Source organism: Ascaphus truei, chromosome 20 (genome assembly GCF_040206685.1).
Source record: "Ascaphus truei isolate aAscTru1 chromosome 20, aAscTru1.hap1, whole genome shotgun sequence".
Taxonomy (NCBI): domain Eukaryota; kingdom Metazoa; phylum Chordata; class Amphibia; order Anura; family Ascaphidae; genus Ascaphus; species Ascaphus truei.
In genome coordinates this window covers 9,481,923-9,496,500 of record NC_134502.1, presented here as the reverse complement: position 1 = coordinate 9,496,500, position 14,578 = coordinate 9,481,923, and the positions used below count along the sequence as shown (strand labels likewise).

The 14,578-nt window shown below is 42.3% G+C and overlaps 1 protein-coding gene across 7 annotated transcripts in view; it reads left to right on the top strand.

Annotated features, from left to right (window-relative positions):
* The window catches only part of LOC142471242 (zinc finger protein 10-like), a 46,102-nt gene extending 37,850 nt beyond the window's left edge, over window positions 1-8,252 (top strand). For all 7 annotated transcript variants that reach the window (XM_075578052.1, XM_075578046.1, XM_075578047.1 and 4 more), the window contains 2 exons: window positions 6,014-6,127; window positions 6,529-8,252. In XM_075578052.1, the coding sequence (XP_075434167.1) occupies window positions 6,014-6,127; window positions 6,529-7,697 (1,283 nt within the window). In that variant the 3' untranslated portion in view covers window positions 7,698-8,252. The remainder of the gene's footprint in view (window positions 1-6,013; window positions 6,128-6,528) is intronic.
* The last annotated feature ends 6,326 nt before the right edge of the window (window positions 8,253-14,578 follow it).

The following is a 14,578-nucleotide window of genomic DNA, read 5'->3' as shown; positions in this document are numbered from 1 at the left end:
TATATATATATATACACAAAAAAAGAGGGAAAATGGCGCCAACCTAAACCCACTGTATATAAAAAGACAATAGATGATGAGAAAAACCTATACTATACAAAAAGGATAAATGAAAATAGACAATACATAAATAAAAATAGTAATAATACAAGATAAAAGTCCAGAAAAAATATATGTAAAAAATACAAATCCGAAAAGATGCTGCAATTGCTATCCAAAAGAGTCTCTGCAGCCCGAATGAAGGGAACACCACTTCCTTGAAGATATCTACAAAAAAAGAAAAAAAACAGACGCACTCATAGCGTAAAAAGGTATAACAATACATTTATGGAGTCAAGGATTTAGAAATACACACTCTCAAACATAGCAAAAGAAAAAGCAATTTTGAGTATAACTCAACCAGCCAGACGCAGGAACCAGATAATGGATGGCTTCAGTAAAGTGTCCGGTGTAGATGAACTGCAGCAACCTCAGGACCTCCTGATGAAGACTTTTGAGACGAAACGCGTAGAGAGTGTTTTGTGGATGTGATATTGTCCAGTTTTATCTTACATCACTCACTATTTTGTACACAGTATTTTATTCCTTCATTTGCAATATACTGATCCCAGCCGGTCATTTGTTGCATTCATGGGGACTGTCTCCGGTTGTATCCTCTGACGTCATTGAGTTCTCGCGGTACTTGGAGCTGAGAACTCACTGCTGTGACACTGGATTTGGGGGAAGGCTGCGTCCCTCGTGTTCCCCGGGATCCGGAGGCTTTTACTGAGGTTGCTGCAGTTCATCTACACCGGACACTTTACTGATGTCATCCGTTACCTGGTTCCTGCGTCTGGCTGGTTGAGTTATACTCAAAATTGCTTTTTATTCTGCTATGTTTGTGTGTGTATTTCTAAATCCTTGACTCCATAAATTTATTATTATACCTTTTTATGCTATGAGTGTGCCTGTTTTTTTTCTGTTTTTGTAGATATATATATATAATAAAAACACACAAAAAAAGTAGCGCTACTAAGTGACGTGAATAAATGTGAAACTAAAATATAAACACATAAATTGTGAATATAACCAAAAGATGCAATAAACATAACAATATAAGGTCCAAAAAAAAGGATAAAGTCCAAATGTCTCTACTTAGTGATGGTTCAGAGGAGGGGAAGATCCCAACAACACAATGATCCCAAGAGCTCCTTGCTGCTTCAGAAAAAGTGGTGTAGCCGCCTACTATAATCCTACAAGTCTGACACAGGCCCCTGCAGGGCCTTCCGCAGCACCTCCCCCCCCCCCCCATCGGGCCATCTGCCCACCTGCCACAAGCCCCTGCAGGGGCATCCACAGCGCCCTCCCCCCCACGTGTCATCGGGCCATCTGCCCACCTGCCACAGGCCCCTGCTGGGGCATCCCCAACCCCCACCCCCCCATCGGGCCATATGACACAGGCCCCTGCAGGGGCATCCGCAGCGCCCCTCCCCCAAACCCCCCCCCCCCTCCCCCACCATCGGGTTATCAGGCCATCTGCCCACCTGCCACAGGCCCCTACAGGGGCATCCCCAGCTCCCCCCAGGCCCATCTGCAGCAGCCAGCAGGCTCATCCCGTTAGTGGTGCTGCAGGCCCGCCCACATGTCTTTGGCAAGTCTGCTTTTTGTTTAATATGTATTGGGGGGGGTGTTGTTTAATATGTATTGGGGGGGGGTTGTTTAATATGTATTGGGGGTTGTTTAATATGTTTTTGGGGGTTGTTTAATATGTTTTGGGGGGTTATTTAATATGTATTGGGAGGTTGTTTAATATGTATTGGGGGGCTGTTTAATATGTATTGGGGGGTGTTTAATACGTATTGGGGGGTGTTTAATATGTATTGGGGGGTTGTTTAATATGTATGGGGGGGTTGTTTAATATGTATTGGGGGGTTGTTTAATATGTATTGGGGGGTTTGTTTAATATGTATTGGGGGGGTTGTTTAATATGTATATGTACCCACCCAGCCACCTAACTACAGACCCACCCACCCAGTTAGCCAACCAGCCAGTCAGTCACGTCATCCAGTCAGTCAGTCACCCATCACCCAGTCAGTCAGTCACCCATCACCAAGTCAGTCAGTCACCCATCCCCCCAGTCAGTCACCCATCCCCCAGTCAGTCACCCATCCCCCAGTCAGTCACCCATCACCCAGTCAGTCACCCATCACCCAGTCAGTCACCCAGCCAGTCAGTCACCCAGCCAGTCAGTCACCCAGCCAGTCAGTCACCCAGCCAGTCAGTCACCCAGTCAGTCAGTCAGTCACCCAGTCAGTCAGTCAGTCACCCAGCCAGTCAGTCACCCAGCCAGTCAGTCACCCAGCCAGTCAGTCACCCAGCCAGTCAGTCACCCAGCCAATCAGTCACCCAGCCAGTCAGTCACCCAGCCAGTCAGTCACCCAGCCAGTCAGTCACCCAGCCAGTCAGTCACCCAGCCAGTCAGTCACCCAGCCAGTCAGTCACCCAGCCAGTCAGTCATCCAGCCAGTCAGTCTGTCACCCAGCCAGTCAGTCAGTCACCCAGCCAGTCAGTCACCCAGCCAGTCAGTCATCCAGCCAGTCAGTCTGTCACCCAGCCAGTCAGTCTGTCACCCAGCCAGTCAGTCTGTCACCCAGCCAGTCAGTCAGTCACCCAGCCAGCCAGTCAGTCACCCAGCCAGTCAGTCACCCACCCAGTCAGTCAGTCACCCACGCAGCCAGCCAGTCAGCCAGTCAGTCACCCAATCAGTCAGTCACCCAATCAGTCAGTCACCCAGTCAGTCAGTCACCCAGCCAGTCACTCACCCAACCAGTCACTCACCCAGCCAGTCACTCACCCAGCCAGTCACTCACCCAGCCCGTCACTCACCCAGCCCGTCACTCACCCAGCCCGTCACTCACCCAGCCCGTCACTCACCCAGCCAGTCACTCACCCAGCCAGTCACTCACCCACCCACCCAGACTAGTCACTCACTCACCCACCCAGACTAGTCACTCACTCACCCACCCACCCAGACTAGTCACTCACTCACCCACCCAGACTAGTCACTCACCCACCCACCCAGACTAGTCACTCACCCACCCACCCAGACTAGTCACACACTCACACACTCATTACTTAGTAGGAATTTACCCCTTTTTTTAAAAGTGGGGGCGGGGCTAGGTGGCGAGTAGATTTTTTCGTTCGGATGAGTTGATTTTTGGGTGATTTGTCGACCACTGTGTGTGTGTGTGTGTATATATATATATATATCTATCATAGTTAAACTTTTTGGGTGCAGTTTGACATAGCTATTTGTCATGAATGTGATGGCAGGGTCAGTATGGAAAGCTACAGTAAAAGTCTGCTTGCGTGTAAGAAGGGTACCCAAAGCAAGGGTTAACTGAGCCATCTTAGAGGGACAAATTGGTCTCCCAACTTGAGTAACTTGTTTGCTGTTTTATGTAATATTTCATGTTTAATGCACTTGGCCATTGTTGCTAGTCCAGGCACACAGGTAAGTGGCAGGCACACAATCAATCAGAGGGCTTGTCTTTCTGTGGGGCTAGGTACAGTTTTCTGGGATAAGGGGGAGTTGGGCTGGACCGCGCCGGCCTGCTGGGAGAGCACTCACACCAAAACCAGATCATTGTTCTCTCCCCGGCAGCGAGGTGTTTCACCCTGCGGGAGGTATGGAGCTGAAACAGGAATGGGGATTAGGTTTTTGGCCTGTTCCCTATTAGTCAATTCATAGTTCCCATGCTTCAAGGCCCCCACCCCATGAAGTTGTCCTATAAGACTGTGCTGTCCTCCTTCGATGATTGGCCATCCTGAACACCGCCCTTGCTCCTGGTTGGCCCAGCAGAGAAATGCTCTCTGCTGATTGGTCGGCATCCGGTTATCAATGTTTCCAGATGGATGTTGGGAAACTATTAAAAATGAAGCTGATCAGGACTCCACAGTTGTTCTGGCTTGGTCTCGGTGTGAAGAGACAAACTTCTGCGAGAACTGTGGACCTGGGGGTGGTCATCCCTAGTTACTGGGAGTAAGGGCAGATCACGGGGGACACATCTAGGGTAAACTAGCTTATGCAGCATGCTTGTCACGGTGGACCAGAACTTATCAACACTTTTTATATTTTTGGAATTCTAGATTGAACACGACAAGGAGGCAAAATAAATTGTCATTTATTTCCTTGCAGGCAAACACACGACAACTTCAGAATACACTTAATACAACACTTACTGGGATGGGGAAACTAAATAAAATGTCCTTTGCAAGAAAGCGCAAGAAATGCAGTCTCTGTATTCAAGTCCTTTGGCTAGATCGCGAGTTGCCGATCTAATATCCTCACCAAATAAAGGAATTTCGTGGAATTCCGTAGGAATTCGTTCGGAAGTCACCAGGGCTAATGAATTGCGGAGTTTGGGGTAGATCCTTAGTTGCGATGTTATTAACGCCTTGCGTCCTGGAACCACTGTACGCGAACAGAATATTGTGCAGATCTTGGTTACGTCATGAATTACATCTGAATCACACTGGGGATTGTCCGGTGGGCACAGTTATACGGTTCACAAGCCTATCTTTAACATGTATGCCCAATCCCCACAGTGGGAACATTTAACCCACCAATCTCTGATTTGCCCGTAGTTTGCAAACTGGAAAACAAGGCTTTCCGGTCTGCAAAGCGCATGTGCTCACTTGACACCCATGCGGTTTAGCATACCTGGAATGCACCCCTTTCCTGGCGACCCTGGGTCTGGGGTTTGGCTCCAAGGTGCGAATGGCTCATGCTGGGTGCCGGGATCTAGCACTCTGCAACATCCCGGCCATTTTCACACCTTAGATCTCTGAGTCCTTTCATCCCTGCATTTTCCCTAGACTTAGAGGCTCCCACTTAGCGGGACTTCTTTGAAATGCAGGACGGAAAATACCCTCAGCTCATGCACCCTTAGCATATGTACATGTCAAAGGATTTCTTCCCGGGCTGTCAGAAAACATTATATGTATGTGAGTGTTTTATTTATTTACCCTTGCACACCAAAAATCAGGGTGCTGGCTGCCTCCGTTCGCGAGTTAGCCCGCTTCATTGTAAAGCTTTCTTGTGGGAACTCAAGTTCACCCAGTTCCCACATCCATTGACCTACTTCTCACGGCCATTTAACTTATTCAATTGACTTGCGGTTACAGTGTCGAATGCTTGGAAATGCATATCCATACTTCGAACAGACCTCCCAGCGCTAGCCACGCTTATTCCATCAGCGCTGGCTTCGGTGCCTAAAAATAATATAGCACACTTTGCCTTTATTTCTAGTACTGCAGACAGGGAGCAGCCTGCAAAATGGTGATAAAAAGGCTCGGACAGGGGCACATACATCAGTGTTTTGCAGATACGTTTAACCCCTTCACTCCCACTATGAGTTGGGGTTAATCAGCCGGGTATAATACCTTTATTGGAGGCCTGATTAACCCCTCTCTCGCCACAATGCTACACCTAGCAAGCTTGGAAGTCCCTCATATTCTCTTTTTGGTAAGTAGGTCTTGTATTCTATGTGCGTGGTTTACTGTTGGCTTCAGCCGCATAAACTCTGGTTTTATTAACTCTCTTGTTCTGCCTGTTGTTTGCTATCCCTGGTAGTCTGGTAAACCTTGTATCGTGACAATTGAGTATGGCATTTCAGGGGTCCAATTCAAGTAGCTATGTCATTATCTACCTGCTCATTTGTGTTAGGGAGGTAGCGTTCTGTGCTTCTTTCTTAAAGAAAGCGGAGCAGAAAAGGATTACTCCATCAGTGACCAAGAAATCACGTAACCGCTTCAGAGAAACGTCACATTATTGCGATTGCCTGATGGACTGTGGCAATCTGCTACAGATTCTCCTCACTCAAATGGTTAATATGATCCTATACTTGTTTGAAATTGTCTTCAATAGCTTTGCTCTTTCTTACAGCCTGGAAAATCCTTGAAAATGTCTGTATAACAATTTTGTACTGTGCAAATACTTTAAATAAATATGATTCTCCCCTAACTTATACAGGATGTGTTAATGTGAAGCCTGAGATTGTATCAATGATTGAGCGTGGAGAAGAACCGTATGTAACGGGTAACCAAAAAGATAAGGAGAAGGAAAGCCCTATAGATATCAGTACAGGTGAGTAATAAACACTTTAGTAGGGGTGGGGGGTTCTATGAACAATCATTATATAACATATTTTGTAAAAAGGAAAATGTTGATCACAAATAAGTATATCTACCAATAATTTCTAATGTCCTTTGCCAACGTTACCATTTCTATAATAAAGTGGAAATGTATGTATGAAATCCTGATTTTTAGTTATACTGTAGATAACTCTGGTAAGAAATTCTCACAAATTAAGTTTATTGCAATTTTGTATGTTTTCGGCACTTATAATTGGAAAAATACACTTAATACCAGCTGTTACACATTTTACCATGTGTATGGTGTCTCTTTACAATCTTTAAAACTGACGTTTGAAAATAATGTTTTGTGTCAGCTGTTAATTTATTGCTTTACTCCCATTTTTTCCCCAGCTGATGGATTCATGAGCAGGAATTCCCCTGAAGGATATCACATTATCTTCTGTTCACCAGATTGTGTAATGGAAGATATCAAAGTTACCCAAATGTATCAAGGAGCAAATCACATTAGCCAGTATACACCAAGCAAGAGTCTAATAAAATCTGTGAGAATTATGGCTCAGGAATCAACCTCACATGAAGAAGGAAATCTCACAGATGCCCACATTTATACCCACGGAGAACATACATGGACAGAATATGCCTCTACTCATATTGCAAAGTGTAACGAAGGAAACACTGATGCCGGGAAAGTTCAAAAGAACTTGCCATCAATGTGGTTTAAGTGTCATGAATGTACTAAATACTTTAATAATGAGTTAGCTTATAGAAATCACCAAGGAACACACACCAAAGAGATAATATATAATTGCTCTGAATGTCAGGAATGCTTTACTAGTAACTCAAATCTTGTTAAACATCTGAAAATTCACAGAGGAGAAATGTTGTCTTGCTCAGTCTGTGGGAAACATTTCTCTTGTAAATCAGCTCTTGTTGCACATGAGAGAGTTCACACAGGAGAAAGACCATTTGTATGTTGTGAGTGTGGGAAATGTTTTACCAATAACTCTATTCTTACTGCACATAAAAAAATTCACACAGGAGAGAAACCATTTGTATGTTCTCAATGTGGCAAATGTTTTATCCACAACTCGCATCTTGTTATACATCAGAGAATTCACACAGGAGAAAAACCATTTGTATGTCCTGAATGTGGGAAATGTTTTACCCACAGCTCACATCTTGTTAGACATAAGATAATTCACACAGGAGAAAAGCCATTTGTATGTTCTCAATGTGGGAAATGTTTTACCCAGAACTCAGATCTTATTAGACATAAGAGTATTCATGCAGGAGAAACCCCATTTGTATGTTCTGAATGTGGTAAATGTTTTACTCAAAACTCCGATCTCTTTAGACATCAGAGTATTCACACAGGAGAAAAAACATTTGTATGTTCTGAATGTGAGAAATGTTTTACCCGGAACTCTAGTCTTGTTGCACATCAGAGAGTTCATACAGGAGAAAAACCATTTGTATGCTCTGAATGTAGTAAATGTTTTGCCTGGAACTCGCATCTTGTTTGGCATCAGAGAAGTCACACAGAAAAGAAAACCTTGTGATATGACACACTGAAAATTATGGATTTTTTTATTTAAATATCTTTGAACTGTTATGAAAACATTAATGCATTTCATGTAGATGTGTGGAATATTTAGTTTTTTATTATTACTTAACATAGAAAAAATGTAAGGCAGATATGAAATCTGTATTGTGTTTATTCTTTTAAAAAAGTACACCTTAACCCCGTAATAACGCAATCTGTTACAAAACGAGTCCGCTTATAACACGATGCAGGTGTGTCTCCCAATTTTCGTATTTATAAATACTTTACAACACGATTATTGGTGTCTTAAATACTTTATTGTACAATCTATACAATTGTACATTATTTTTAACGCGATCCGCTTATATCGCGATGTGATTCTTTGGTCCCCAAGCACAGCGGTTTGAAATTCCTTATAGGATAATTTTTTATTAATAGTTTGTGTCTCAATTATATTTCACTAAGTTTAAGTTTGAAAATGTGTCTGACACAAACCTTACAGTACATATGCTGTTTATCGTTAGGATTACAAGTAATATATACAATAAACATGTGCTACTTTTTCCTTTGACTCTACAAGACTGATAAATTTATTACCAATACAGATAATCTTCTGTTTGCCAGTGAGTTTAGTTAGTACTTTAATGTATTGTCATTGTGAAGATATGTGTGTCCTTCTAAATACTCCCTCTCCTCTATAAAGTAATATATTGCCACATCATTGTCACAGAAGACCGGACGATTACACCAGGATTGCAAGCACCAGACAGAATAAAGGAGTTAAATAAACAGAGTTTGTGTCGGCCGGAACCAACAGGTGCAACACAACTGCACAAAACAGGTGGGCTTAAGGAGAGTGGGAAATTCAAACTTACAAATGGGAATTGAGCTAACAGGGCTAGGACCAGGCTTCGGTTCAAAGTTTTAGCCTGATATCTCCTGCAGAGATAAATGCCTCGGAGTCAGAGATAAACAATGGTTCTGCTTATGAATAACATGTTCCCCCGACTTCAGTTCATGCCCTCTCTCACTTGCCCAGTGTTCATAAGCAAAGAGGCATCTGAGGGGAAATCATAACTATATACAGATATATTTGGGGACAATACAAGAAGCTTTCAAAAGAACTATTCATCCCAAGGGCAGTACAAACGACACAGGGTCATCCCTTAAGATTTCACCTTAAACAAAGGAAAGGGTTCTTTACCGTAAGGGCAGTTACAATGTGGAATTCATTACCCATGGGATTGTAATGGCAGATACAATAGATATCTTACAAAAAAGGTTGGACATCTTTTTAGAAAGGAAAGGTATACAGGGATATACCAAATAAATAAAAATGGGAATGGTGTTGATCCAGAGAGTAATCTGATTGCCAATATTTGGAATCAGGAAGGAATTTGTTTGCCTTTTAAGATATCATTAGATGATTGTCACGGGGTACCAGGTACTTACACATTTATACTGGGATCATATCACTGTGCAAAGCCAATAAGTAAAATAAATTGTGAATTTTTCCGTAGAAACAGGAAAACACACATTGGATTACAATAGGAAGAAGAAAAATACACTTACTGGGTGTTTGGGGTTGAAACACTGACTTTCCTGTTTGAAATAAAGTCTGTAAATAGTCTGTTGGTTGACCGGGACTTATACAGACTGGAGAGATATATCCAAAGGCGGATATAGAAAGTCCCTGGTTATGGCGCACTGCGGACCTTTATATTATAATGCGGTCAGAGGTAACAGAAAAATACATGATAAAATCAATTTTAATAACAAATTAGGTATATTTTAAAATAGACACATAGCCAAGTAAGGGTATATGTCTATATGTTGAAGTCTATCAGTTGTTCCATTCACATTAATATGGAATGCATATAGCATGTAGTCTAGGCAGGTAAGTCACCAGTGTAAAATTGGTCCAAGTTGTATTCTGAGATACCTGTCTTATGTTTGTATGTATAGGCACTAGTCTTTTAGTAAGGGTATTAGGTTCTGTATCATGCAGCTCGTGCTTCACATTCGTCTACTAGAATAGTGGAATATTGAACTACCTAGTGGGAAAGTGGAGGTAGATATATGGGGAAATTTATACCATTGGTATCCTGAGCTGGTGGTTAATCACCATAAATCTGTAATCATGTGGTAAACAAGTGTAGTTTATAGTGTTGCCAATTCCTCCTGAAGGGATACAGGAGGACACATAGGATGTAAATCCTAAATGGGTGGTGACTCGCTCTAATCCAGTGCAATGATGGGAGAGTGTTATGAGTCATCGTAGTGTCCCTGGTACATGTATTATCTTCCCAGTCTTGCTGCGCATGCGTCGCAGCTTCTACGTGGGTATTGTATTATTGTGACCAGGTGAAGCAGCAGGATAGCCGCGGGGTAAGTGTATCTATATCACTAAATCAATATGTTGTTTTGCTAGGTATGCGTAAGGCTGGGGGTCACAAATTCACTTAGTTTATATTGTAATTCCGTTAGACATGTCCAACTGCGCATGCGTTGCGCTCAATGTAAGAACTCCCGTTTTAATTCTGCCAGATTACACTTTTATTAGGTAGGATTTTGTAGAGTGGCATTTGCTGTATTTTATAGCTGGAGTCTATAAAGATATCTACCAGGTAGTGCTTGCTTCCGTGATAAGTGTAATGTCAGGATTCAGCTTAATGGATAGACATAAAGATAGGTATATCTAGATCACTCAGTAAATCAATTGTTATTGCCAGATTGGCATAAGGCTACGAGTCACAGATTCACTTTGTTTGTATAGTAACTCCGTTATCATGTCCCTCTGCGCATGCGTTTCGTTCAATGCAAATCTCCCATTGTTAATTCTATCAGAGAGAAGGGTGAAAGTCAAAAGAGATTAATTACTCTCAATGTCTTTATGGCTAGTGTTCTCCACCTATCCGTCTGGAGTGTTTAAACTGTAAATACATAGGATGTTTGCAGCGTGGGGTTTGTTATAGCCTCAATAGATATCTGCCAGGTAATGCCTGTTTCCGTGATTAGTATACTGTCAAAATTCAAATTGTTGTATAGACAGGGAGGTGGTGTACCTCCCGACTTGGGGATATTGCCCTGTGTTTATCCCCTAGGCAGTATACATAGAGAATTCTACCGTATATTCTTATATTTCCAGACCACTTTCTGTGCAACTATTTATAGACTTTATGAGCACATTGGTACCATAATGTATAGAACGCTTTAACTGAAATAGACTTTAGATATAACACACTGTCGGCGTGAACCCGACGTACGGTACGTTTCGTCGCTATCTGCGACTTCTTCCGGGGTGGGCGTATCCGCGTCCCTGTCCGCCCCTTTATACGTGATTGTTGCCTAGGCAACCGGAGGACACCAAATTGTGCTGAGTAAGTTAGTGGTGGTGCATAGGTACTGCACCATACTGATCCTATGTGTCTAATAGGGTCTGTTTAATCTGACCTTAATGTGCTCTGTATGTGATCTATACAGTATTCACTTAGTGTGGTTAGGCTAACAAGTTGTCCAAAGTTGTTCCAGAGATGTAATGGAGCTCTGATGATTATAAAAAGGAGGTGTATACAAAACCTTGATTGATGCCAGATGGATTTGAGTATGTAACATATATATCCATCTGGCTTCACACTGCAAGAGTTTTTTTGTCCCAGTTGCCCCTGCGGATGCTGGGAGGCACATGGTCTATGCCTTGAAATGTAAGTGTGTTAATATTTCCTGCATGTTTTTCCCGAACATGGGAGACAGGAGTGTCTGTGGAATTCCTGATTGATCCCAGGTGTTCCAAGACTCGTCTTCTAAGTTCTCTTTTAGTTTTGCCGACATATTTTATTCCGCAGGAGCATGTGATCAGGTATATAATCCCTGTACTTTTGCAGTTTATAAAAGTTTTAATTGTGAAAGTTTTTGTGTCTCCTGTATTTGTAAATGTTTTGCTTTCTTTCATGAAATCACATGCTTTGCAGCTGTGACATTTGTAGAAGCCTTTGATACTTAACAATGTTGTGCTTTTTTTATTACTTTTAGTGAAGTGGCTGTGTACGAGTTGGTCTCTGATGTTTTCGGAACGTCTCCATACGATAGAAGGTCTGTCTTTGAGGACCAATTTGAGATCATCATCACACGTCAGAATGTGCCAGTGTTTGGTAAGTATTTGGTTGATGTCTTTCCACTGGTTATGGTAAGTGCTGATACACCTTATTTCTTTTTTGATGTCTTCTTTAGATTTATTTTTGAGGAGATCCTCACGGGGTGTATTTACAGCGCGATCGTAAGCTGTTTTTAGTTGTCTTTTTGAGTAGCCACGACTAGGAAAATGGTCCCTCATTTTTTTAGACTCTGTTTTGAAGGTTTGTACATCAGAACAGTTTCGTCTTATGCGGAGGTACTGACCTGTGGGTATTCCCTTGATTAGCAGTTTGGGGTGGAAACTATCCGCTCTTAGGTAACTATTGGTTGCAGTTTTTTTCTTGTAGTTACAAGTGGAGAGGTACCCTTCTTCATTTTTGGTGATTCTAAGGTCGAGAAAGGTGATACTGGTAGCACTTATCTCTGAGGTAAGTCTAAGATTATGTTCGTTTGAATTTAGTAGATTGAAAAAAGTTTCCAATTCCTTTCTGCTGCCGTTCCAGAGCTGCATAATGTCATCAATATATCTGATCCACATATCTATGTGGTCAGTATATTGAGACATACCTTCAGAGAATACGCGAACCTCTTGCCACCATCCTAGGTAGAGGTTAGCGTATGTAGGGGCACATGTAGTCGCCATTGCAGTGCCTTGTGTTTGTAGGTAATACTTCGAGTCAAAAAGAAATCAATTGTGTTTGAGAAGGAACTCTAAGAGTTCTATAACAAAGGTGTTATGCTCAGAGAAAAGGCAGCTCCATGTGGATAGAAAGTATCTAACCGCCAGAAGACCTACTTCATGTTGGATGCTTGTGTAAAGGGACTCTACGTCAAAACTGACTAGTAGAGTCTCTTTCTGGGTCTGTATCCCTTCAATCCTATTAAGGACATCTTTAGTGTCTTGAACATACGATGGTAGTGCTGTGACGAATTTCCTAAGCACTTGGTCAATGTACACACTTGGATTCTCTGTTAGTGAGCCGATCCCTGACACTATCGGTCTGCCTGGTGGCTTTTGTTTATTTTTATGTACTTTAGGGATGCTGTAGAAAGTGGCTGTGATTGGATGTTTATTAGTCATAAATTCTCGTTCTTTTGTTGTTATAACTTTATTCGTCATGCCGTTTTCTAAAAAAAGAAATAAGGTGTATCAGCACTTACCATAACTAGTGGAAAGACGTCAACCAAATACTTACCAAACACTGGCACATTCTGACATATGATGATGATCTCAAATTGGTCCTCAAAGATAGACCTTCTATCGTATGGAGACGTTCCGAAAACATCAGAGACCAACTCGTACACAGCCACTTCACTAAAAGTAATAAAAAAAAGCACAACATGGTTACGTATCAAAGACTTCTACAAATGTTACAGCTGCAAAGCATGTGATTTCATGAAAGAAAGCATAACATTTACAAATACAGGAGACACAAAAACTTTCACAATTAAAACTTTTATAAACTGCAAAAGTACAGGGATTATATACCTGATCACATGCTCCTGCGGAATAAAATATGTTTGTGCTTAAAGAAGCATATGAATAGCACTATGGCTATTCTTTCACCGTTTTCTAGTATACACCCCTCCTGTATGCACCCTATCTTTCGATTACCAGCACATGTGTAAAATAGGACACTTTAGGTGAGCGGTAGCCATTTTTCTGTTTTGTAATATAGGCTACCGACTGGCATTGTATTTACACAGTTAGATTCATATATTGAATCAAGCTTATGAGAGGGGGGGGGGGCAAGTTTAATATGGGCTGTCTGAATCGGCGTACTACATACTGTACAGGGCATACAGGGTGGTTGAGCACTTAGTAGACAAGCCTCTACATCAAGAGGCACTGTTGTCCTTGAGCCTCATGTGTCAATAACTGAGATCTAATTGATTTCAAGTATAGTAGGCAGTACGGTAAGTGAACTGATATTTCAGATGTTCCCCCCTCCTTGCCTCAGTTGGCAATAGTATGAGAAGTGATAACAGCTAGACTTTGTGTGATTACTGCGTAGTGGCTGATCAGGCACAGTTATTGCAACCCAGTAGGCTATTGTAATTATTCCACTCGCAGCGCGAGCTGGTCAAGGCAGTGGGATGCAGCTACTGATATCTAACAGCTGATGCAGGTTGCCTCTCATAGCAACACAGTGCCATGCGGTGTGCAACCCGTGATCGTAACTCACATACACCCCTGCACCGGAATACAGCTGTCTACGTGTGAGTATTTCACACATACACGTAGGAGAGGTGTATAGAGAGGGCAATTCCTGTGAGCCCTGGTGATATATTGCGGTGATCAGTGAACCAAGCAAGGACACATAGATAGAGTACACACTTCTAGCTCTGTAATGTAAACAACAAACAGACAAATGAGGCTCCCTCACAAAGCTTTCAATGTTATCAAATAACCAGATCTATAGTGTTGATCAATGGTGTCTAAATCTGTGTAAGTCACATAGCGGGACTACAGTTGCATAGTCCCCTATATCAGCACTGATCATTGATATATCAGCGCTGATATGCTCGAGGGTATGCCTATCTGAGCAGTGGGCTCTAGGAGAGCAGCCCCATATAGCAGGACAATTCTGCGGTGTAAGTATAACCCACAAAATAACCTTAATCTAATACACGGAGGAAGCTGTAAGGAGGCAGCAGTGAAGCTGTCGGCAAACTGCTGTTTTCAAATAGAAAGCTTCCCGTGTGTGTATACTGAGATATGGCCAACGCTTGCGTTTCACGTATGCACGCTTCTTCAGGGCA